The 26,558-nt window shown below is 38.6% G+C and overlaps 1 protein-coding gene across 3 annotated transcripts in view; it reads left to right on the plus strand.

Annotated features, from left to right (window-relative positions):
• The first annotated feature begins 819 nt into the window (after positions 1-819).
• LOC120890497 (uncharacterized) overlaps positions 820-26,558 on the plus strand; it is a 57,197-nt gene continuing 31,458 nt past the window's right edge. Inside the window, exons 1-2 of one of the 3 annotated variants that reach the window (XR_013427974.1) lie at positions 820-967; positions 23,239-23,335. Coding sequence is in view for 1 of the 3 variants with exons in the window: in XM_078026852.1 (XP_077882978.1) it covers positions 4,970-5,016; positions 23,239-23,335 (144 nt within the window). In the remaining 2 variants the exon portion in view is untranslated. Of the gene's footprint in view, positions 968-4,777; positions 5,017-23,238; positions 23,336-26,558 lie in introns of those variants that run through there. The other 2 variants (XR_013427973.1, XM_078026852.1) reach the window with 2 other exon arrangements.

Below are 26,558 nucleotides of genomic sequence, written 5' to 3' on the forward strand. Positions count from 1 at the left end.
ATGAAGAGGAGGTCCAACTCTTGCCTGTTCTGTAAAACAATTTCAGAGAGAGAGGTTAAAGATTCCTGCAAAGCTGTGATGGAGGTTTCTAATATCTTTAAGTTTTGGTCCATTGCTGTTTTTAATTGGGTCATTTGTTATGTCCCACGGACCAGGGCTGTAGTCCCTGTGCTCACCCCTGCAGCAATTCCCATTCCTAATAAGATGGCTAAAGTGAGGGATACAGGTTCCTGGCGGAACCTGGTTGTATGTTCCTCTATTTGATTTTCAAATGAATCTGCGTCATGATAGAGCACGCTGGGAAACATCTGCACCATTATACAATTAATTGTATCTGTTGACCATTTTATGAAAACATAAATAATGTTTAAGTATATAGAATTATACTGTTGTAGGGACGGACAAGGCAAGGCACCTAAGATAGCACTGAAGACAGGGAAACAGTTCTATTTGGTTGCAACCGGATTCAGAGGGCATTGCGTCTGCTGTAGTCAATTAATCCCTTGAATCCCAAGTTTAGGTAGTTTTAGAATTTTGTACTTAACATGTAAGGGAAGGGGCTCAAAAGTTTCCAGTCTGCAGAAGTTCACAAAAAGCAGTTTTTGTTTCTGTTATTTTTTTTTCTCTGTTCTGGGCAAGTTAACTTTTCAAGGACACCTGGGAGGGGGAGAATTTTTTCTTTTTCTTTTTTTTTGCCAGATGTTACCATGGAGCCCAGTTGATAACTTTTTATCTTAGAAATGTAGCCATCTCTGTGAAGCCCCAGCTCAAGGCCAGAGGCTTTGTTTACATATTTTGTGAAAAACTAGTAAGGGGGTGTCTAGCTTAGGAGTGCTGATTTTTTCAGCCAGTGGCCAAATAGAACAGAGCAACATGAAAAGAGGAAGTTTATCTATACTGAACTCTTTTATAGGGACTCTTTTGCTGAAAGTCCTAAAGTCAGCCATAGTGAAGACTTCTGGAGAAGGTCAGTTAAAACTTTTCTGTGGGCCTGGTATAGAGAGGGAGGCTGGGGAAGGTGGTGCTGAGAGCAGCTCCGTGGATCTGAGAATGAGGAAGGAGAAATGTAAAAGAATAATGGGAAAGGGGTTTGGGATTTTTCTAGCAACAGAAACTTGAGTAGTAGAACAGGTGGAGCAGAGGGGAAGACTGGAGTGAGTATCCCAAAAAGCCTGTGAGGGACTTTAAATTTTTAGTAACCTGTTTTCAGTGATGACAAAGCAACTTTAAAGGCCATTTCATTACATCTCGGATAGGGGTCTGAGGGCTCTCCTCAGCTGGTTTGAGCTTTGGGTTAGCTGGTAAGAGGACCTGGTGGGACCTGGTGTGGGCACTGACAAGAGAAGAGAGGAGTGAATGGGTGGAGAGATACCTCAGTACCTGTTACTTCAGCAAGAAGCAATGGTCTGAGAACTGGCGGAGGTTTGGGTTTCATCAGGTAGCCCCTGTATGTTCACATCCTTATGACTTATAGAAGAAGTTGGTTTTTCCCCCACACAGCCATGACTGTTTGTGGCTTTGATAGTCCACCGGGCAAACATACTAATCTAGGTTAGCCAACCTACATCTGGCTTGTGTGTCCCTACATCCATAATGTTTGTTTTTATTATCTATGGTATGGAAGGAATTTAATGGAATTTTAGTGGGAACCTCTTCATCACGGATACCCAATAGGAAAGACCTATAGCCAACTGACAAATGTCTGGGTGGAGAGATGGCCATCAGTTCCCTAAGTGGGCAGTATGTGAGAAAGATCATACTTTCTGTCCAGTAGGATTTATGATCAACCATCGCTGCTGAATGGGCTGATGAGGGTTAGGACTACTGGTGGTCAGGGGGAGAGTCCATAGCCCTATTCCACATGGTGAATATGCAATTTGAGAGGGTTACCAGTTTTTTCTAATTTCCAGCCAGAGTCTGGACAGGGCGCAGGATTGAGATGAGAGGCATGGATCCAGGAAGTGATTCCGTCTACCTTTACCACTGTAGCACCTGGTATGCTCCTTTCCAGCGGGGTTCTAGGGATGACACCTGATGTCATCTTACATAGATGAAGTTTCCCACTTGATATCGGTGTGGAGTTCCTTCATCTCCAGGTTGGTAGGCAGTGGCCAGCTGTTTCCACAGGTATCAGTTAGTTTTTTCAAGAGCTTTAAGTCTGTCAAGCAAGGGGGTGTGGAAGGGATTGTTAGGTCTTAGAGTTGGGGTCAGGTCCCTTACTGGAGGAGGGGCACCATAGAGAATTTCATAGGGGGTGAGGTTACACAAAGAAACAGAGGGAGTATTTCTTGCACGAAACAGTGCATAAGGCAGGAGCAAAATCCAATCTTTTATGCCTGTCTCCAAGCTTAATTTTGTCAAGGTCTCTTTAATTGTTCTATTTATTTTTTCTACCTTTCCTGAGCTCTGTGGTCTATAAGCGCAATGTAACCTCCAATTAATCCCCAGGGTCCTGGTTAACCCCTGACTTACCTGGGCCACAAACGCCAGTCCATTATCAGACCCTATTACCTTAGGCAGGCCGTATCTTGGAAAAATATCTTCCAGGATCTTCTTGACCACCATTTGCGCCGTTTCTTTTTTTTGCGGGGAAGGCTTCAATCCATCCTGAAAGTGTATCTACGAAGATTAGGAGATATTTAAGTCCATACCTTGCTGGCTTAATTTCAGTAAAGTCCACTTCCCAGAATTGTCCTGGTCTGGTTCCTCGAAGGTGCCTTTCTATAGGAAGCTTGGAGGGGTAAGCATTAACCAATTGACAGACCCGACAGGCTTTTGTCACTCGTTCAGCTATTTTCTTTCACTGTGAGCTGGTTAGTGAAAAACTCTGTTCTTGATCCTTTAGGAATGCCTGCAGTTTCTTTGAACCAAGGTGAGTGAGTTGATGTACATTTTTAATGTAGTGTAGGGCTTTCTGAAATTGCAGGCTGGGCTCAGTAAAGTCGAGGAGTTCAGTGTCAGTGTCCTTATGTTCCCCTGGTGTGGAAAGTGTTAACATGGTTATTCTATTTAGGGCTGCCAATTTAGCCTCTTCATTTGCCCTCTTGTTTGATGGGGGTGGTATCTGAACAACGGTTTGTTTTCTGGGCTCGGTGAGCCATCATTTATTTCCCGTAATGGAATAGTCCAGGAAGATTACTTCTTGCTGGCAAATTTGGGCCTTTTTGGCAGAAGCTCTATACCCGAGTTGAGCAAGCTCAGATAATAGTGCTTGGGTCCCAGACTCACAGTTTTCCTTGGTATCCGCTGTCAGTAGCAGGTCATCCATATATTGAAGCAGGGTGACTTCGGGATGTGTAGTTCTGAAGTTGTTGAGATCTCTGTGGAGGGCTTCATCAAAGAAAGTGGGGGAGTTTAGGAACCCTTGTGGGAGTCTGGTCCAAGTTAGTTCCGGTTTCTGGGTTTACCCACTCGAAAGCAAACAGCAACTATCTTTATGCAGAGGCAAGCAAAAAAAAGCATCTTTTAAGTCCAGGACAGTACACCATTTTCGCTCGGGGTTAAGGGTGCTAAGCAGATTGTATGGATTAGGTACTGTGGGGTGAATGTCCTGCACTCTGTTGTTGGTCTCTCTTAGGTCTTAAATAGGGCAATAGTAGCAGGGGAGTGTTCCAGGCCGATTGACAGGGCTTCTTTGCTCAGAGGATATTGTTTAATATTAATTGGGGAGGCTGAGGTTTTTAACTCCACCATTATTGGAGGTTCTTTTACAGCTAGGCCTAATCCAGCAGTTTCTGCACAGGCATCTGAGTAATCTGTTATCCATTTCTGGCATAGCTTGCCTGTTTGATCAGTCTTGGGGGGTGTGAAGAGTTGATGTTCATCTTTTACTGAAATAGTTAAAGCCATGACTATAGGAGTTTTTACTGAAGGATTTAGAAATTCCATTTGGGGGCCTTCAGGGTTAAAAGTTATTCTGGCCCGGAGTTTGGTGAGCAGATCTCTGTCCATCAATGGGACTAGGAATTCTGGGATCACTAGGAAGGAGGAAGGAGTGATGGACATTTTCTTTCCCCAGGTCCATGGTCCTCTTAGTTGTCCAAGCCCAATATTTACTGCCATTAGCCCCTTGAACTAGAGACCTTTTAGTTAATAGAGGGCCCAATGGGGCCTTAAGGACTGAGTGTATTGCCCCTGTATCCACTTTAAAGTTTATTGGGGTCCCCTCCACTTCAAAAGTTACCTTGAGCTCGGAAAGGGGATCCGAGCTCTAACTTTCCTAGTTATTCTCCAAAGTTAGAATGGCTGGTTGGCATGGCTGTTTCTTTCTAGGGCACTCTTTGACCTAGTGTCCTTTTTCTCTACAGTAGGCACATTGATCTGAGGCTAGGTGTGGCTTCTGGCGTGGGCCCAGGTATCCCTTTCTGTCTCCCTGTCTCTTAACTTCTGGCCTATTTGTTGTTGTGACCAGGATCTTAGTCAATGTCTTAGTCTGTCTTTTGCTTCTTTCATCCTCCCTTTGCTCCCTTTCTTTCTCTCTCTTTTGTTCCTTCTCTTTCTCAGTTTCTCTCTTATAGTATACCTTCTCGGCTTCTCTGACTAAATCTCTCAGAGTCATATCTTGTAATCCATCTAAGTTTTGTAACTTTTTTAAATATCCAGGGCAGCTTGCCCAATAAAGGCCATCATGACAGATGTTTTTTGTTCCTCTGCCTGAGGATCAAAAAAAGTATATCTCCTATATGCCTCCATAATTCTCTCCAGAAACATAGAGGGTGATTAATTAGGCCCTTGAATAATCTCTCTTACCTTGGTCAAATTAGTTGGCCATCTAGTGGCTGCTCGGAGACCTGCTATTAGAGCCCAATGATAAGTGGACAGATGCTCCCTACCTTCAAAGGTGTTGAGGTCCCAGTTGGGTCAGTTCAAGGGGAAGTTTTGTCGGTTGCCCATCTTGTCCAAGGATATATATATATATATATATATTTTTTTTCTAGCTTCCAGGAGGATTCTCTTTTGTTCCTCTGTCATGAAGAGAGTGCCTAAGAGTTGTTGGCAGTCATCACAAGTAGGCTGGTATGAAAACATCAATGACTCGATCAGATGTGTAAGCCAGGTGGGGTCCTCAGAAAAAGGGGGATTGTTATTTTTTCAGTTATATAGATCTGAAGAGGACAAAGGCCAATACTGGTAGACTTGCATTTCTCCACCATGGCCATTCTCTATCATTGGCCATAAGGACGGAGGGGAAGTATCAACGGGGGCTTCAGGGTTTTTAATCATTCACTGCTGGCATGTTCCTTTAGCCAGGCCAGCTTCCTCCAGTGTTTAGGGGCTATGTGTGCCTCGGGGAAGTCATCTGAAGGGTTCTGGGTCTGGGCTTGCTTAACCTCCTTTAATGGTGGAGAAGCTGAGTCATCAGCAGGGGAATCACTTAGAGGGTGTTGGAGATTGGGGCATGGAGGCAGGGGATAAGGAAAGGGAGGAGAGTCCAGCAGAGTCAAATCTTGAGACTCAGGGAGAACAAAGGGTGGAGGAGGAGGTTTGAGAGATAGAATCGTGGGGGGAGGGGTAGGAGCAGGAGCAGGAACAAGAAAAGGCTTCATTCAAGGAGGAGGAGATTCACAAAGGTCCTGCCAAGTTAAGATATATGGCTATTGATCTGGAAGGCTATGTGGTCCCAGCTGAAAGACAAAGACAATATCTCTGATTTTTCAAATTAGTGGGGAGTAGAAAGATCCTTCTGGAGGCCATCCAATTCCAAAGGCGGGCCATTCTGAGGCACAGAGAATCTGCCAGGTCCGGTGTTTTACTGAAAAAGAAAGATTCTGAGCCCTTAAGTGGACTTCAGTTCAGTGAATGATTCTGTCCCATGATGAAAGTTACTTGAACAAAGACAGGGACAATACAAACGTGACACAAACATGGGCACACACTAAACAGTAAACGTGTAACACAAGTTCAGAGGCAAAGATTAAAAACAGAAAGTGAATTTAACCTGAGAGAAAGAATAGTTGCCGGCAAGACCAGATGGGTTGGCAGCAGAATACAGATGAGGGCACCTTGTCCCTCCCAGATGGGGGCACCTTCATCCCCCCCCCAGAGTCTCCCAAAGCGTCCCTTGAGGAGACGTGGTCTGTGGCTTCAGGGACACGTCTATCCACCACCGCCAGGGGGAGCTTACGCTCTTTGCTGACTACCACAGTCTGCCAACCCAAAACCAAAAAACCAGAAAAACCAGAAGGCTCTGAGAGCAAAGAGAGATAGAGCCCTGAGAACAGCTTGAGCAGAGGTTATATACTTTTCCTGGAGAGGGCAGCGAGAGAATTTACATTTTGTAGTTTGGCAGTTGGGGACAGCTCATTCTGGGAACAAGATTAGCAGACAGTTCTTAAGATTTCAACAGTGTTTTGTTAAGCATATAGAGAAACGGAGTGACAAGTACCTATTTTATTAACCTTTCATCATCAAGGTCACTTCTTAAATGTGCAATTCACTGAGTTTTAATATATTCACACAGTTGTTTGCCTATCCAGCTATCTAATACTGAAACACATTTGCCATACCCAAAGAAGACCCATACCCTTTAGCAGTCAGTCTCCACTCACTTTTGCTCCATTTAGGCATAAATTTTCTTTCTCTCTTTGTGAATTGACTTGTTCTGGACATGATATATAAATGTAATCATTCAATATATGGTCCTCTGTATCTTTTTTTTTTAGTCTGTTTTTGAGGTAGCACAAATCAGAACTTCATTTCTCTTATTGTTAAAAAGTGTTCTGTTATATAGATACACTGCAGTTTGTTTATCCATTTATCAGTTGATAGATATTTGGGTGACTTTCACTTTGTGGTTCTTATGATCATGCTGCTATGAATTTTTGTTTTTGAGTTGACTTATTTTTTTTTGGGTAGATACTTAGGATTGAAATTTATGAGCCATAAGTAACTCTGCCAGACTGTTTTATAAGGTGACTCAACCATTTTATATTTCCATCAGCAATGTTTGAAGATTCCATTTCTCCATATCTTTGCCAACATTGTGCCATGGTATTTTTTCCATAGTAGTCATCCTAATAGGTATGAAGTGGAATTTCATTGTGGTTTATGTTTGCATTTCCCTGACAACTAATGATATTCAATATCTTCATGTACTTGTTAGCCATTGTTTATTTTTGTTAGACAAATGCCTATTCAGATTCTTTACCCATTTTAAAAATTGAGCTGTCCTTTTCTTGTTTGGTTGTAATAGTTCTCCTGTATTCTGGATATACACAAATGTACACTTATCAGATATATGAAGTATAATTTTTTCTTATTCTATAGTCTTTTCATTCTTATAAGGCCAATAGGTTTTTTGTTCAAGTCCAATTTACCAGTTGTTTGACTGCTTATGAATTTCTCTCTGAAATTTTCTATAAGTTAAAAAAACAGACCTTATTTTTCAACATCTTCCATTAAATTTTTTTTCCTACAGAAACAATGATGATTTAGTTAACTACACAATAGGTTACAGATATTAAAAATATTTTTTGTTTTCAAATATTTTCATCACACTTAGTGAAAAAAGCCCAAGTTTTCTAACTTGATATCCAGTGCACTTTTTTAAAATCAGGAAATGTCTTTGATTTTTCTGCTTAACTCAGAATGCACACATTAGTCTGTAAATATCGACAGGTGTCTAATGTATTCTGAGGACTTGACAGGGCTTGGAGATCCAGAGATTCTTGGAACATGGTCCTGTCCTTAAGGAACTAGAGGTCATGTCCCAGGCTACAGATTTCTACAGAGAGTAGTGGCGGCACCAGTGGAGGAAGAGGGGCATTGTCTGCATGAGAAAGCCTCTCAGGGAGTCATAATAGTGCTCTGTCTACAGAGACTCATCAGTGATCATCAGAACCTTTTGTTATAGCCTATGATTCTTCCTTTCAGACATTTGCTGCTGCTGTGTGTTATGTACATTGGCACCAGTTATTTGTAATAGCAATATTTAGGGATACTGATGTAATGAAATGTAGACATCAATGTGATGACTTTGATACCTAGAAGCAAGCTGGAAGAAAGCCATATTTCTTTGATTTCTTCAGGTTTTCAAGAACGGAAACTTTCTACTTACTAATTAATTCAGAGTGGTGAGAGTGTGTATCTGAGCTCCAGACCAAACCCAAGAAGTTTTTGGTAGTCAGAACTAAAATGTGAGTCAAGGAATGAACAGCTGTTTGACTGGAGAGAAGATTTTATATAGAGATTTGGGCGAGTCCTGTTAAGGAATTTAGATCGTTCTTTAATAATGAAGAGCTATTGATGAATTTGGGTGTGTATGGGGAACATGGTCCCTCCTGTTATCTGTACCACAGAAGCTGTTTGTGAGGACTAGAGACAGGAGTCTTGTGGGGCTGTGGGACTAGTTCAGATGAGAGCCAATGAGGACCTGACCTAGGGCACTGCTGATAGAGGTGGACACACAGACTGGAAATGTTTAGACGGTGCAAGTCAGGATGCTTGGCTGCAATCAACTATCATAAATTAAAAGGAGGATTACTGAAGAAAGTTTCAAAGAAATGAAATGCCACAGAAACCAGCATGATTTTAGACACTTCAGGGCTGAGCAACAGAGCAGGGGCCATACTCAGGCTCTTCCACCAGAGGGAGAAAATAGGGTTTCCTTCCAGCTTTGCTTTTTAAAATCCCAATAGCACTCTTTTTAAAATTTATATTATTTTTTTTAGTTGTTGATGAACTTTATTTTGTTTATATTTATGTGGGGCTGAGAATCAAACCTGGTGCCTCACACATGCTAGGCCATTGCTTACCACTGAGCCACAACCCCAGCTCCCAAGAGTACTCTTAGCCTTGGGTTTTGTGCCTCCTGCTCAGGCAGAAGCTTTGCTGGGGGCTCCGTGCCCTCATCACTTGCATTGCCAGAAGTGGGGAAGGATTGTGGAGCAGAGCCATTGTTTCTCTTTGGTTATTCAAGCTGGCTTGGGCAGATGTTTAGATCTAAAGGGAAAGGTTGGGAATGCCTCGGAAGTTTGTGGCCTGGGTAGACCATGATGACAGCATTTCTGTGCAAGAACAAGTTTCACAAGTGAGTAGATTGAATGCAGAAAGTAAACAGAGTTCACTTTTAGACCATCTTAGTTTGGGATGTGACTGTCAAGATGTTATGTTTCTGTGATAATTCACTTGACTTCATTCATTAACAGAAGCCTCTCTAGGGATTTGTTATTTTCTTTGCTATGACTTTGTAGAGACTAGCATGGATTTTCAGAGGTATCTTTATTAGCTCTAAGATAAATTAACTAAAATTTATTTTATACAGTGCAGCTTATTCTGTTTTTGTGTTTTCTGACTTTTTTTTTTTATTCCAGGAATTGATCTCAGGGTGCTCAATCACTAAGCCATATCCCCAACATTTTTTTTTCTTTTTTCTTGAGACAGGGTTCTGTTAAGTTGCTTAGAGCCTCACTAATTTCTAAGGCTGGGTTTGAACTTGCAATCCTCTTGCTTCATGTTTACAAGTCACTGGGATTATAGTTGTGTGCCACCGACCTGGCTGAACAGTCTTTCTTAATGGACAAAGAACAGTAAATGCTGTTTAACTGGTTCTTGCTCCTATGTTAGTGAAGTCTGAATTGACATTTCTTTCTGCATCTCAAAGAGTACAATGTAGTGTACAGAAATTCTAAAAGGGTGGAATTTATATAGTTTCTGTAAACTTCTTTTCTAGATGTAATCCATGGAACATCAGTGTTGTAGCAGTTAAATAGGAATTTTCATCAGAGGACAATGGAAGGCTTGGCTGGCACTACACTGTTACTCCAACAGCATCATTCAAACACCAGCATTCTGGGCTGGGAATGTGGCTTGCCTCACATGTGTGAGGCCTTGGGTTTAATACTCAGTTCCACAAAAAAAAACTCATTGTTCTGTTTTCATTAATGAAATACAAAGTCATTTTTGGAGGAATGAAGGATAAATTACTCATTTATATATCTTATGTGTTATAACATGACATGAATCATTTGCTTACGTGATAAACACTGCTACATTTAAGATCAGAATTGTTTTGAATATTTAAAGTCACTTTAAACATGGTCAGGATTGATAATAGCATTGCTGGTAAGGCCATTCCATAGATGTCATTTTACTAAAACATCTTGATCTTGCCTGGCTTTGCAAGATATGACAATGAAGGCTTGCTGAATGCCAAAACTTGGAAGATAAATTGTTGCCCACACAAGCTTTGCCACTATGTTTTTTCTCCTCCATGCCAAAGCAGATGGTCAGATTAAGGTGAATTAGAAAAAAATAAATTTGCTGAGATTAAATGGAAGGTACTCATTATGGGATGAATCCATATTCTCTGGCAGGTGTGGTCCCATTTGGCGCCCCCTTGATAAAAGATTCAAGATATACTCTGTGCTGTTAGTAATGGGAAGTAGCTCAGTGACCTTGGACAAGTATATTAAGGTCAGTGACACTCTACTTGTCTATAATATTCTCCATCATAGCATTGTTCTGAAGATGAGCAGAGCTGCTGCATATCAACTGGTAAGTAGAGTGCCAAGAACATTTCAAATTACAAGTAGATCTTACTCCACACAACAGTGTTTTTCTTCAAAGTGAAATGCTACAGAAGGGCAATACTTGACAGCAGAGGTATCACAAGGAACCACAAATTGGCTCTTAGCTTCAATAGAATTCAAGCTGTGGCAGGTGTTATTTCACAATTTTAATTAAAATCAGCATCAGAGGTGAGATGTAAATTTTCATAATTTTAATTATAAGCAGTTAAATTTCTGTGCTTTTTTTCACCAATTTACCTAAAGCAAGCCATTTTTATTTGAAAAAATCTAAAAATCAATAATTAGAAGGTGCAATAACTGAATACTATTGTTGGTTTTATCTTTTGTTTAGTGGATACTGTTTTTCAGTGAAGATGATAATACTTGGATATTGTGCTTGCAGAGCTCATGATCTAGGTTCCATGGTTACTGAGCATTCAGGATTAGTAGTGTTTAATGTAGATATGAATTTGGGTATGATGTCTTTGGAACACATGCAGAGAAATCGTGTCAGCCAAAATTCACTAAAAGCTTATGGTTTAGCAAAATTATACCTTTGAGAAAACAAAACATGACAGTCCTGAAGAATCTGAAAAAAATGAGAAGAAGAGTAATTTTCTAAGGGAATACAAAACACATACCATCCACACTGACAAGTAATTTTTATAGATTTTGGTGGATGTGGCATAAGTTTGTTGGATTCTTTAAAAAAATTATTTACTAGTTCTAATCAGTTATACATGAGAGTAGAAAATGCTTCAATTCATTGTACACAAAAAGAGCAGGTATTGGGTTCTTTTAGAGAAACAACCTTAAAGGGTAGTATCATTGCAAGAGAAAAAGATAGTGGATGGTTTTCAAATGGATATCCTTGCTAAGCTTTAAAATATCTTGAATATTGTGGCAGAGCTATGGATGGTTATATTTATGATGAATAATTAAGGTTGTATCTTCTATAAAATATACTAATTTTCATTCTTGGTCCAGTTAGCTTAGCTCAGTAATGAAGAATATGCTTTTAGAGTCTTATATTTAAGACTCTACCACCTGATAGAATATTTACTTAAAATTTCCTGTTTGTTATTGGTATTTAAAAAAATCATTTTGGGTCTGTATTCACATCCTTTTATATTTCTTATCCAGAATGACCTCTTAGTGCTGGTAGACTCTATACTTGCTGTTTGTGGAATAATTTTTAATCTTTTTTTCTGAGCTCATTTAAGATATGAGAGATACTTGTCATTTTGGAATTCTAAGCTGTTAGGATACAGTTCTTCAGTCATGTTATTGTTGAAATTTAACATTTTAACCTTTAATTAGAAGATTCACTGTTCTAGACTGTAGCATGTTTCCATTTCTATTCTTTCATCATGTGATTTAAGTGTTGCTAAACCTTACAAATTATTCCAAAATGAGACATGGAATAACTTTGTAATTTGGTACTGTCTTTTCTGCATGAAATCTAGCACTTTCAACAGTGTCATACAAAGAGCACATGTGCAGTAAATATTTATTTGAATTAGAGAATTGCTTTAGGGCAGCTTGCAAGAGTAATGTTTTCAGTATTCAGTGACTGAGCCTTCAGTACTGGTAGTTTAGCTAAACATTCAGACTTCATTTGAAGCCAGTAAACAGACAACCGTGCAATCCAGGGAGACCAATTTCTTCAATTTTCCATCTAATAGTAATTTTTTTACAGTCATGTTTATATAGAGTAAAAGTCAAAGGAAAAGGTGTATTTGGAGCAGTTACATGAGTAAGTTTGCTGCAGTGAAAGATGTTCAGTATGCTTATGGAAAAGGGACAATTTAAATTAGAGATTATAAAATTTAGGTAGCTCTTTTTAAAGACAGTTTTACTGAAGTCTAATAGACATTCAATAGACTTCATGTTTAAAGTGTATGATTTTGTCAGTTCTGACACAGGTGCACACCCATGAAACCATCATCACAATAAGAATGAGCAGATCCATCACCACCCCAAATTTCTTTGTACTTCTATCCTCATGGTTCTCTGTCCCTTTTTCCAGCCAGCCACTGACCTCCCTCTCTACTGTCACTGTAGGTTAGTTTGCTTATTCGAGGGTTTTATGTAAATAGAATTCTATAACATGAAATTTTATTTTTTGGCTTCTTTCATTCAGTGTAATTATTTTGAAATTTATCTCTTTCTGATGATATCAATAGTTTATTCCTTTTGTGTGCCAATGAGCAAGGCGAGCTGGCAAGAGAAGAACCTTGGCACTGCCCTCTCCCTCATCTCCTCTGTGGGCCTCACTGTAGCCTGAAAAGTTGGCTAATACTCCAGAGTAACAGGAGGCAGGAATCCACTAGGCAGCTCTTTGGTCAGTCGTATTTCTTAGAATGCTGCTGCTCTTTTTTTTTTTTTTTTTTTTTTTTTGCATTTAAAGCAAGCTGTGGTTAGGTGCTGAGCAACTTGTTGAGGCAGCTTTTCTTCCTGGCCTCCTAATGATGCACCTGTGGTCCTCACTATGCATTCTGCTAACTGACAAGGCATTCTGCCAGCCTCAGCCTCATGTGCTTCTGGTGTGTTGCAGGCTCTGCAGGTGACTGGGAAGGTGAGAAAGGATGGCCCTGCCTGATACAGGCACTCTGTGCTTGTGAACTGCCTTTGTTCCACTAGGCTGCATTTTCAGAGCACAGGTTCAAGGATAAAATTGTTGAGGATTTCAAGATGGTGAGCACAGCACAGCAGAACAACAGGGAGGCCTTTATGGGCATGGGACCTTTGGTACTTGTGAGGCTGGCACTGTCTGCCCAGAGTCAGAAGAAGGAATGCTGTTGGTATTTCATGAAAATATGGCCTTGGACAACGTTCACTTGGACTGGAGGAAGGCTCTGTTTGGGAACTCAGTGGTCAAAGACCTGAGGAGAGGATCACAAGCCCAGTGCTCTTGCCTGAATTTACCTGGAAAAGATGAACGAGGCATCTTTGAGGTTCCATGTATTTTGGATAAGAAGTGTGACTATCAATCTGGATTTGGTCCTTAAACAGTGCTACATGTGGGAGGAGGGGCCTGACCTCTTGGACTCGTGTCTCCATTTCTTTCTGGAGAGAACAAATCTGACTTTACAGCTGCTGCTGAGATCAGGCAGTGGGGGGGGGGGACTGGTGCTTTGTGGTCCTGTGCTCAGGTAGTTACGCAGTCAGGTTAAGTCCACTTACCACCAGTGGCATCCTCGCTGACTACATGCTTGAGACCCAGGGCCTCAATCCTGAGGAGCCTTGGACCAACTCCATGTGGCAAAACTGCACTCAACTTCACATGAGGATCTGTGTCTCACTACCACACCTAGGCAGTCATATTCAGCTTTGAACATCTGAACACACAAGGTAATTTTCATGGAAAAACTGCCCTGCCAGGGTCAACCACATCATCCTGGCTGATGGATTCTCTTCTCATTTTAAGTTTGAGAAGATTGAGGCATGGGCACTAAAACAAAATGCAGAGGCATGTGAAAAGACAGCTGTAATTTGAGCCATGAATGATATGGAGCCCACTCTCTTTCTCCTGTGTCACCCTGTCACCATGTCCCTTCTTGGTTTGAGAAAAGCCTACTTATCGCAGAATGTATAAAAGGATAGAGTGACATATAGCAGTCTCACAAAGCATTTCATGTGATGTCTCTTTCTGCAGAATTGGGTAGTGGGAGGCAAAGCCACCTTCCTAATAGCCAGGGAAAGGATGCACTTCATTGTCACTTGGCAGGGGCCTCTGCCCACTTGAGGCCAAAGAGAAATGAAGGACAGAACCTTAAAAGACAAAGTGATCTTTTCCAAACCATGACTCATTCAGGGGATTTTCCAGGCAGCACCTTTGAGGAGCACCTCTGTTTTGTACAGTGTCTAATTTTGTGTTTGGTCCACAGATATCTGATGTCCCATTATTCTTTCTCCTGACCATCACTTTGACTCACTACTGGGCATCTCCTTCAAGACAGCTACCTTTGGGGCAATAACTCATCCCCATGAGAAAATGTGAGACACCAAAAAGACCAAAGCAAAAAACTAGTTAAGAAACTACAAATAATAAGTAAAATCGATGGCCTTTGTTAGCTTTAACAAACTGATTGGTTTCTTTTCCCATGAAACAATAAAAGTTAACATGGATTACACAGTAAGTTTTGAAATACAGACAACTGTCATTATTCCAGGATATCAGGTTAAAAACATTCTTAGGAAAAATTCAACCTTGTTAATTATGTTATGTTTTTTTTCAAACTGGAGTGAATAACAAAATGAAGTTTACTGCCTGACACTAAATTTGTTACTGCTCTGCTCTTCACAATCTCACATTTTTATTTTACCCATAATGTACATTTATTTTCTTCAGGCTGATTGATTTTCATGTGAGAAAGATACTTGCCTTTGTGGGCATAGCAGGTCACTCTCAGGCTTTATCATAATGTGCTCACTAGGCCCTCATGTGCTCAACCATGAACTTCACACCCATCTTTCCTGGATGTACAAAACCACATCATCACTAGATTCTTAACCATGAAAATTTCTTGTGCCACCTTTGCTTATGAGCTTGATGGAAAGGGCTGACTCAATGAATTGTTCTCTCCTTAGAGTTTCTGGTGATGCTGATGATGGCAATGATGGTGATGACAATGATGGTGATGGTGATGATGGTGATGACAACTTTATTAAAATGACATTTAGAAGCATTCCTAATATTCAAGCAAACTCCTTTGTCCTGGTGTGGCAGGAAATAAAAGTGGAACTGGACTTTAATTTAAATAACAATAAAGTTCAATTGCAATGGCTTAATTAGAACACAGATAATTAGAAGGTTACAGGCCATAGCACTGTTGTAATATTTTAAAATAATTTTCTTCTAAGTTGTAGATGAACAAAGTACCTTATCTTTATTATTATTATTATTATTATTATTATTATTATTATTATTATTAATGTGGGTCCAGTATCAAACAGATTGCCTCAAGCTTACTAGCCAAGCACTCTACTACTGAGCAACAACCCTAAACTCTTACCTGGTATTTTTAAAATATTTATTTATATTTTATTTATTTGTATGTGGTGCTGAGAATTAAGCTCAGGGCTTCATATATGCTAGGCAAGAGATGTACCACTGAGCCACACCTTCAGCTCTTTACTGGTACTTTTAAAATACCTGTTTTACATAAATTTTAATTAGTAGCTTTAACCCTTTTCCAATATTTGTTTGGATTAAATCAATAATCTAGAAATTAGCAAAGTCTAGTTTTATATAAAACTCTGATTTTACTTCCTCTTTTTTCCCCAGACCAGACACCTTATCACAGTGTCTGAATTAAGATTCCCCCTTGATGAATTTACTGTATGTTGTCCACATTCCAAACTCCAAAATTTATCTATTCCTTAGTTTTAGAAAACTCTTACACAATTTTTCCAGAGGTACCAAAATCTCTTAGAGTACTCAGAAAAATCCATATCTGAGTCTTGTCTTTTAGGGAGCAGTTTGAATTATAAGTGTGCAGCCTTTAAGGCAAGTAGATGGATGATCTGCAGTTGGAAGGAACCTGGTCATCAATACCTTGCATCTAAAAGGCACTTCATTTGATTTCTTTTATTAGATACTGTGAATAAACCTAAAATGAAAGTGGAAGTGAAGTAATTTCTTTAACAAAAGTGTTCCAATTTCTTTAGATATTTATCCAGAATTAAAATTACTAGGTTATAAGGGCATTTTTTAAATCAAGAATTGTTATTTATTTTTATTTATTTAGGCACTTTACCACTGTGTTACATCCCTATTTTTTTTAATAAGAAAAGATATCACTGAGTCACTTAATCCATTGCCAAGTTTCTGAGACTGGTCTTGCATTTAAGTTCTTCCTGTTTCATCCTCCAGAGCCACTGAGAGTGCAGACATTCACAATAAAAAAAAATCCTGCTTCAAAAAAATTATTATTAGTGGATTATATGGCATTTTTATTTTGAGCTCTTAAGAACCATGATAGGGGCTGGGAATGTGGCTCAAGCAGTAGTGTGCTTGCCTGGCAGGCATGCAGCGCTGGGTTTTATCCTCAGCACCACGTACAAATAAAGAAGTTGTGTCTACCGAAAACTAAAATGAATAAATAAATATTAAAATTCTCTCTCTCTCTGTCTCTTAAAAAAAAGAACCATGATAGTTTTTTCAAAAGTATCTTTATTAACTTTATATTGATACTAAAATTTTTTCTATGCATATACATATATACTCTGGAGTCCCTACTATCTTTCAGATATTTGTTTGGTTTGGTGTGGTTTGGTGGTAGGAATTGAACTCTGAGGGTGCTTACCACTGAGTTATGTCCCCAGTCCTTTTTTTTTTTTTGAGACAGGTGATATATCACTAATATCTCAATAAGTTGCTTATAGCCTTGCTATGTTGTTAAGGCTGTCTTTCAAATCACAATCTTCCTGATTTGCCTCTCCAGCCTCTAGCATATTTGCCACCACACCTAGCTCTTTCAGATTATTATATTAACCTTTTCAACAACACTGCCCAGGCTACAGAAAATCTCTTTGATTGATGCATTTTATTCCTGTGGAAAGTTTACATGAAGTAGCCAATGCAGGACTATTCTGTAAAGATTTGTTGGAATAAACAGGGATAATTGTTTTTAACCTCCTTTCTAAACTACTGTTTGGTATCATAATTCATAAAAGTGCTGGGAAAAGAATGTAAATTCATTTGTTTGAAATCTACAGAGATTTACATAAGCTCTGTCACCTTTTGTTCCAGAGCTTGGAAATTCAGGACATGGTAATGTAAACAAAATATGTTAAAGTTGAGACATTCAGTACACACATCCACACACACACATCCACACACATATAAAAAAAAAACTTTCTAGGAGCAATTGGTAGTTCTGGCATTATTACTAGTGTATCAGGGATATAGTAATATAAACAAAATATGTTAAATTTGAAACATTCAATACACACATACACACACCCACAAAAAAGGCCAAAAAATTTTTCTAAGAGGAATGGGTAGTTCTGGCCTTATTACTAGTGTATCATGGTTGGGGCAGGATTCAGGAAGTGCTAAAATCTCACTCAAGCCAAGAGTAGTTTAGTGGATTCCTCCCTATTTTACCTACAATACAAGCTAGAGTGAACTTCATCTGTCAGAAACAGCAGTTGGGAAAATATGCTGAAAGATTTTTTTTTTTGAGATAAATTGACAGCTTTGATATTTGGGTATTTTTGTGTCTTGGTCACAGCTGATGAAACACTTGTGAAGGCTTTTGTGGCTCCTAGATATCACCATTTTTTGTATCATTTTTTTCATATTTCCTTCTTTCTTTTTTCTTTTTTTTTTTTTTGTGGTGCTAGAGATTGAAACCAGAACCTTGTGCATACAAGGCAAGCACTCTAAAAACTGAGCTACATCCTCAGCCCCTCTCTCACATTTCTGTTCACTAGAGGTGATGATGGTAATTGGGGATTTTTTCCCAAATGTGGTACATTTCTTAAGACTGGACTAATATCCAATGTATCTAAATCTCTCTACTCATTAATGATTTTGCCAGAGATACTCACAGTAGTTTTTTCCTTAAATGCATTTATAGATGGAGGGAGAGTGTCTCATTTAATATTCTGCTTTATTTTCAACATTATTCCCTCTTAATATTTGCTTTTTATAGTGTTGCTAAGGTTGGAACTAACTATCTTGCACATTCTGCACACACACTCTAACAGTGAACTTTGCCACTATGTCCCAATTCTAACTTTAGGTTAGATAGATTCATTCATTCTTGTCTAATGTTATTTTTCATATGGTCAGTTTTACATATGCCTTTCTATTGCTCTTAACAATACTATTGATCTACATATGGTTTCAGATTTGATTCATATTATCATATATTGGTCTGTATTATTTCAATTTAGTTTCATAATATACATTAAATGTGTCTCACAAAAATAACTATATTATTTGTTTTTTATTAAAGGTTTTGGGGTATTTTACATATATTTTATTTCTAAGATAATTTTTTTTGGTCCCTTCTTTTCTTTTATTTGATACTTGGAATTAAACTCAGGGGAGTTGAGCCACATCTCCAAACCTATTTTGTATGACATTTAGAGACGGTGTCTCACTGAGTTGCTTAAGGCCTCACTTTTGCTGATGCTGGCTTTGAGCTCACAATACACCTGTCTCAGTCTCCCAAGGTACTGGGATTACAATTGTGCACCAACAGGTCCAGCTCTCTTTTTGTATTTAAAGAAAAACATGCTAAAATTTTGATAGGAAAATATTATATATTAAATTGAGTTAAAATAGTTGTCTTTGTAATGATTAGTTTTATTTATGCACATGCTATTTTATGTGCTTTTGTAAATTTTTATTTAGTTTGTGATAAGTTCCACATATTCTCCTTGAAATCCATTATACATGTGATGTATTTAACAGATGTAACTTCAGTATAATACTTATGTGGTATTTTATACTCTAATTAAACCAAAAATATTTCTGGGCTCCAGAAACCACTTTTTTTCAAACTATTATTTTTATTTTTCTGAATCATCTCCTCTTTCCTCCTAGGCCCCATTTTTCTACTGTATTGACAAGTATAGCTCTAGTCTTATGCTATCACATACTTGTACACTGTCATGGTACACACATACTATAATTTCTACAGGTTTAAGCTGCTTGGTTAGAAGTATTTCATATACAGTTTTCATGATGAAATAACAGCAATTTCTACTCCATCTTTAATTCATGAGAATTTGTTTTGTTTCCTCATCAATACTTTGTATTCTTTTTGTTGTTGTTTCTTACTGGAAATTTAAATCAGGGACACACAGAGACTGGGTCACACATATTTTCTTAGGGCATTGCTAAGTTTCTGAGGCTGGTTTTAAACTCAGTATTATCTTGCCTTAGCCTCACAATCAAATGGGATTAGAGCTGTGTGCCATGAAACCTGGTTCTATTTTATTTTTTATTGAAATATATATTACTTCTGAAAATAATTTATTCTTGATATTAAGAAAGCATAGAATACCATTTTCCCCCACAAATAACCCCATTTTTTTGGAAAAGATGTCATATTTTTGAAAAAGATGTCAGTAGTGCCAGATGTATAATTTATTAATATCTAAATGGCAAGATTATTATTATTATTATTATTATTATTATTATGCTATATATTAGTTGCAAAACTTTATTTGTTCATATTATTATAAGGTATATATTCTTTTCTATAACTTCATAGCATACATCATTGTGTATCAAAATGACCTTTTTGGGGTTGAGAGGTGAGGGAAAGGAACATGGGGTTAGACATGATGGTGGAGTTTGATATATATTATTATATAAAGTATATGCTTAAAGAAGTGAATTCATGTAAATATAATTTGTATACAACAATAGAAATGAACAATTGTGTTCTATATGTATAATAAGAATTATAATTCATTCTGTTGTCATAATTAAAAATTATTTAAAAATTAAATATAAATGATGACATTATGTTCTAAATGAAAATAAATACTACTACTTTTAAAAGTTGAAAAAAAAAGGTCAGTTATTCAGTTTCAAACTTTATAAAGTACAAAATTTATCCTGAACATTTGGTAATACATAAACCTAGATGTAGGTATTTATAGTGTTGTCAGCAAAATTAAAAAAAAAATTACTGTAGAATTCATTTTTTGCAATCTATACTCATAATTATATGAGATGCATTTTGTACATATACATGTATACTACCATTATATATAATTAATATATGATTTCTACATCTCACATTAACTACATTTATTTTAAATTAATTTTTGTTTTGAAAGCACCAATATATGACAGTCTTTGATATATACACTTGGCATGTCTTCAAATTTGTCATTTTTATATATTATGTTCTTTTCTTTATTCTCCTTTTTATAAAATTTCTTTTTCCAAATTATTGAGATTAATGATTTTTAAACAATTCAGTTTAACAGTGCAGTCTGTAGATTTTCTTTTTCAAGCTAAGACAAAATACATCCCAATTTTAATAGGCTTATTGTTATGTAAATAACTTTTAAAAACCTGTGTATATAACACCCTTACTTGACCTTACTCTGGACTATTTGATATCTGGTTGGAGGGGATCTCAAAGTGATCAATTGAAAAGGCAGAACAGAGATGGGTCAGGATGTGAGATTGGTGGATTCTGAGTATGTAGTAGTGAGTATTCATGAAAAAGTGTTGGTGGAATAGGTATGGGTAGAAAAAAAAGTACTGTGAAGGAAAGAGGGAAAGAATGACCAGCTCAAGAGTTCAGATTTAAAAAGTCTAATGGTGGATAAATGGTAGTATGAGGGTAAAGGGTAGTTTCTTTGGAGACAGAAATAAGGTAGAAGTGAAAGAAGAAGGTAACTCTGGTACAGTCACCAAGAGAAACTTCTATAACATTAGATTAAAGTCAGCCAGCCTCAGCAACTTAGTGAGGCTCTAAGAGAATTAGTGAAACACTTTTTCTTTAAAGAATAATTTAATAAAGGCTGAGAGTGTTTCTTAGTAAAAAAGCATATCTGATTCCAATTTGTCATGAGAGAGAGAGAGAGAGAGAGAGAGAGAGAGAGAGAGAGAGAGAGAGAGAGAGATCTTGAAAAAAATAAAAAAAAAGTAATCAGTGACACTCTTAGTGTCAAGGATGTAATAATTTAAAAGTAATAGTGAGCTATGTGGAAAACTCATCTAGGTTATTAACTACTGCTTGGGAAGTTAGTCTACTCTCCAAAATATAAAAGTGAGAGAGGAATTCTTTATTGAAGTGTATATAAGAAAAAAATGGACTTTTGACACAGCTTTTAGTTGACCCGTCTTTAGCAGGTGATTAGGGTTCTGCAAAGATAATAAATCCTTGAGTTATTTGGAATAATGTGATTTTATTGAGTCTTCATAAATGAAGATTGAGGTCTAATATAAATCAGGCTTGGTAAAGGAAAAACATTTCAATGAAAAGTAAATGTATGAATAAACACATAACACAATATTTAACCAAAAGTCAACCTTCAGAATATTTATGCAATTAAGTAATTACCAGTAATGTAAAAACAATGACAACTAAAGAAAAAGTGAATTAATAAAAAACAAATTATTAAGGTAATGAATGAATTAATTAATGAATAGCTAACAAGTGCAAAGATGTAATGTGACTGGAATTGTCAAAGTCAGCTTGTAGCCATGAAAAAGTGTACAGGTACATAGAAATGGTGTTTTACTACTTACTGAGACATACCCTATGAACTATAAATTCCACTCCTAGGTGCTAAGAGTTGAACACAGAACCCATTCACCTGGATCTCTCACTTGAGAACTGTGCAAAAAATTACCTTTTTCTTTCCCTCAAATTTTATTGCTGCTTCCAAGAACACTACCCTTTATATTCATGCTATCATTGTAGACTTGTAGCATGTGAACCCCTCTACTGTTCAAGTTTTTCTCCTTTTTTTCATTGCTCTTTTTCTTCCTACAACCATATCATCCACTAATACTTATTTTTATAGCAAAATCTACATACTCAGCAATCACCAGTCTTATATCTTACTATATCCATTTCCTACCTTGTGCATAACCACTTTGAGATCCCCTCCATCAAAATATCAATAGTCCAAAGTGATCAGAATGGGGGTAAAATTTGCAGAATATTAAAGGTCAGTTACACAACAAGAAAGCTATTTATTCACAAATTGCTTTAACCTTATAAACAGTTATAAGTGTCAATACACTTTTCTCTGGGCTAGGTCCTACTATTGGAAGAAAACTTTGCCTTAAAATAACCCCATACAGAAGCATTTAATGAAATTAACAGGCCTCAAATAATAATAATAATAATAATAATAATAATAATAATAATAATAATAATAATAAATAGTAATAAGTGAGGTGGGGAGGATTTCAGGGTTGTGAAGCATAACTGTAATATAAGTTACCTGAAAGGACATCACAGGAGAATTTTATACACTGTCAGAAGATATATATATATATATATATATATTATTCATAAAAAGTGTTTATGAGTTCTGTAGTGAGGGTGCAAAAGTCCAATACAGTTTTTTTTTCTTGAATTTTTTTTGTTGTAGATGGACACAGTATCATTAGTAGTTTGTTGGCTTTTTAAAAATATTTATTTTTAGTTTTTGGCAGACACAACATCTTTGTCTATGCTTTTCCCCACGTGATCAAAGGCATCTTTGTTTGTTTGTGGTGCTGAGGATGAAACATGGACTGCCCACATGTCAGGCGAGTGTGCTACTGCTTGAGCCACATTCCTTCTTGGGTGGCTTTTTAATGTGGTGCTGGGTGTTCAACCCAGTACCTACACATGCTAGGGAAGTTCTCTACCACTGATCCATAACCCTAGTCCCCAAAGTCCTTTACTTAATCTTTTTTTTTTTCTGGGGTGGGGGGGTAGTGTGTGCATGTAGTGCAGGGGATTGAATCCATGGCTTTATATCAGCAAAACAAGCACTCTACTGACTAAGCTATGTTCTCAGCCCTGATCTGTAGTCCTTTAACAATGACAATGGAGCAGCCTGTCATTCAGACTTAGATTGTGTGCCCACTTGGCTCAGGTTGGAGGCAGGGCCTGAAGCCTTGACCAATCAGTAACTTTGGTGAGAACTGTCCAATCCTCATGCAGCCAGTGATGAGGGGGAGGGCTTCCAAAACCTTCTGTTCTCTTGGTGTATGGAACTTGCCATTTTTTCAATCTTTTTGTAGGCTTCTGTCCTGGATCCAGAGCCCAGGTGTCTGTGCTGTGCAGAATCTGAAAACAAACCACAGGGAGAACGCTGAGATCCTTGAGAGCCAGGAAATGGTAAGTGTGCCTTGTTATGTTGAGACTGCGTAGAAAAATGGCTTAAAGCTGACAGGAGTGGCAATGGTGAAAACTGGAAGTCATGGCTAAAGACTCCTCCTCCTTCTCTTCAGAGTCTTGTGGCCAGAGGGTTCTTTATGGTAGCTTAGCCTTCACCTCCCTCTGACTAGTCTAGTGAGGCTTAGATAAGAAGTTGAAAACCTGGGCATTTTTTTCCATAACTGTATGGTGTTTTCAGCTTCTTTCTAAATATCTTAGTGGGATTCCATGTGCCATGAGTCTAGCATGTCTCCAGATTGCATAGTGAAGACTGAGATAATTATCAGGAGAGAAATTCAAATCCATTTATTGCATTCATGCATGACAGAAGCTGTTAATTTTAGGGCTTGTTACTCATGAGGGTTTGTTTGTTTACTTATTAGTGTGTGTGTGTGTGTGTGTGTGTGTGTGTGTGTGTGTGTGTGTGTGTTTCTATTTGGTACTAGAAATTCAACCCAGAGGTGTTCATCCACTGATTCACATTCCCACCCCTTTTTTAATATTTTTATTTAGAGACAGGGTACCTTTGAATTTTTAGGGCCTCACAAATTTGATGATGCTGGCTTTTAACTCATTCTCTTCATGAGTCCTGAGATTTTCAAATGTAGCAGAAGCAGTATCTCAAATTCAAAACAAAAATATGAAATCCAGAACTTCAGTTTAGCTCTCCATAGATCTCAGAATAAACCCCTAGTTTTCTAGCTCTCTGTTCACATATCCAAATCTGTCCCGACTGACAGGACACATCAACATCGATGGTGAACCTAGGTGGAGAGGAATGAAGGAACAAGAGATACCAGGGATGATAGCAAGACAGGAGTTCTGATCAAGCTCCAAATTTTTATTATTCACACAGGGGTATTTATATGTTGGGGTTGGGGAAGCTCTCTAATCAGCAGTTGCTGGATGTGGTTGGTAAAACTGCCAGCTGCAGGATGTCTGATGATCCTGATAACAGCAGCATGTTTCAGGAAGATAGGTAGCTGCAGGATGTCTCCCAGGCAGGGTGTCTCCCAGGGGGCTGTTTCTTGTAAATGTCAGGCTATTCTTTATAGGAGAATTTGTTTCTAGCCCCTGACATTTCCCCCTTTCTTATATAAAATATTTGACTACACCTTATTGGCCATGTTTTTTAGGAGGTGATACAGGCTCTGTTCTTCTAGAAGTCCTTAGAATATCTCCTGATCCGAGAGAGCGTCTTCACTGGGAGACTTTGTGGCCTTGGCATGTTTTTGGAGGAGATGGCTTTGAGGGGGAAGCATGTCAATTGCCATGCACCAGAGCGTGTCACTCAGAGGTCTTGGGTTTTGGGATCCTTGGATCCATCCTCCTGCAGTCCTTCCTGCACCCTCCGTTATTATGGCCTAATGTCTTCACTCCATGGTGCGTCCTCCCCCAAGCAGAGGGGTCCATGGGGGAGCGATAACTTAACCCTATGGCAAGGGCAGAAGATGGTTGGTCAGAGTGGTTACTTATACTTTTATATAAGAAAGAGAGATCTGTGAGGATGCAAACTTAAGAAATAAGCCTGAGAGAAGGGTGGAACATCCTTTTAAATGTTGACAGCCCGGTCTTCCATCTCCAGATGGTGATAGTGGACCTGTATGGGCTTAGAGGCAAAAATATTAATCTGTTATTTAATAAATTGTACCAGCCTGTTTATAATGCAGGGTCCTATGGACACCATTAAAAGTAAACCCAACAAAGGGCCTAATAGGGGAAGAAGGTAGGGTAGAAATCCATTAAGCCCAGTCCAGAGGGGATTTTCAAATAGTTCCCTTCTTTTATTTTTTAGATCTTCTTGAAGCTGCTTAATTTTAGTTAGTACTATGCCTGACTTATTGGCATAAAAGCAGCATTGTTCCCCTAGGGCAAAGCAAATACCTCTCTGGTTAGCTGTCAGCAAATCTAAGCCTCGTCTGTTTTGAAGGACCACTTCTGCCAGGGAGTCTATTTCGTCCTGTAAATCTTTAATGGTTCCTGATAGAGTTTGTACATCATCTATAAGTTGTTGAGATAGGCGACGGCAAGAGTGTATAGCTGTGCCTAAGCCTGCTGTACCTGTGCCCACAGCAGCTGTTATTCCAAGGCTGGCAAGGAGTGGTAAGGCCTGTATTGCCCACCTGTGTCTTTTTTCACGACCCCTTGCCCGCAAGGAAGATGCAACTCAGGAATATTCTTTCAGCAGTTTATTCAGGCCCTTGATGTTTCTTCTAATAATCCTCGGATGCCCCTCCCAGCCTTAATAAAGCATCTCAAATCCCAATGCAAAGCTGCCACGTGGAACTTTCTCATAGGGTGCTGAAAAACCATGCGCCAACTCTCCCAAATAAGGAGTTGTTTGTCACATACCACAGCGGAGTCAGCACCATCTTATAATGGCAACCATAGTCTGCATAAACGGCAGAAGTGGCTCACCACAGTTCCCCCTTTCTGTTTTCTAAAAACAATACAGGCGAGAGTAGAGGTCCTATCCCACTGTGCAGAATGGCTGCATAGTATGGCTCAGTCCTAAGGAAGGCTAGATCTGACTCCATATCAGCCGACGCCTTTTTTCATGGGGCGGGGTGTGGACATGTCAAACCTGCATGCAATAGGACATGCTCTCTTTGAGGTCCCGGTCCACTGCGGGATCACTCAAGTGCAGTGCCTTGCCTCGCATCCTGTATCGTGACGCTGGTGAACAGACGGAGGGGGGGTGGTAGCCAAGACCGTCTTTTATTGGCCTTACGCCAATTTGTTCTCGCCATGCCTGAGTCAGCCAAATCCACATGAGGGAAGTCACAAACAAACTGGCCACACCCCAAGAGAAAGGCACGGACCTTAAAGCAACAGATAAGCACCTCCAGTCCGGAAACCCATCTGCGTGTAATGGTAGCAAGACCTGCAGAGTGCTAGGGCTTTCCAATACTAGAAGTGTAACAAAAAAAAGACATGTCGTTCCCAGTGCAATGTTATAATAACGTGGGGTGCAACGACCATGTCAAAGGCACTAGTGTGGAAACCCATCTGTGTGCAATGGCAGCAAGACCGGCAGAGTTCAAGGGCTTTCCAACACTAAGAGAATAATGAGGAAAGACATGTCAATCCCAGTGCAATGTTACAATAACTTGGGGCGCAATGACCATGTCAAAGATTTACTGTTTAAGATGCGCAAGCCAGACTTGAGGTGAGTTGCCATTTT

Source organism: Ictidomys tridecemlineatus, chromosome 11 (assembly GCF_052094955.1).
Source record: "Ictidomys tridecemlineatus isolate mIctTri1 chromosome 11, mIctTri1.hap1, whole genome shotgun sequence".
Taxonomy (NCBI): Eukaryota; Metazoa; Chordata; class Mammalia; order Rodentia; family Sciuridae; genus Ictidomys; species Ictidomys tridecemlineatus.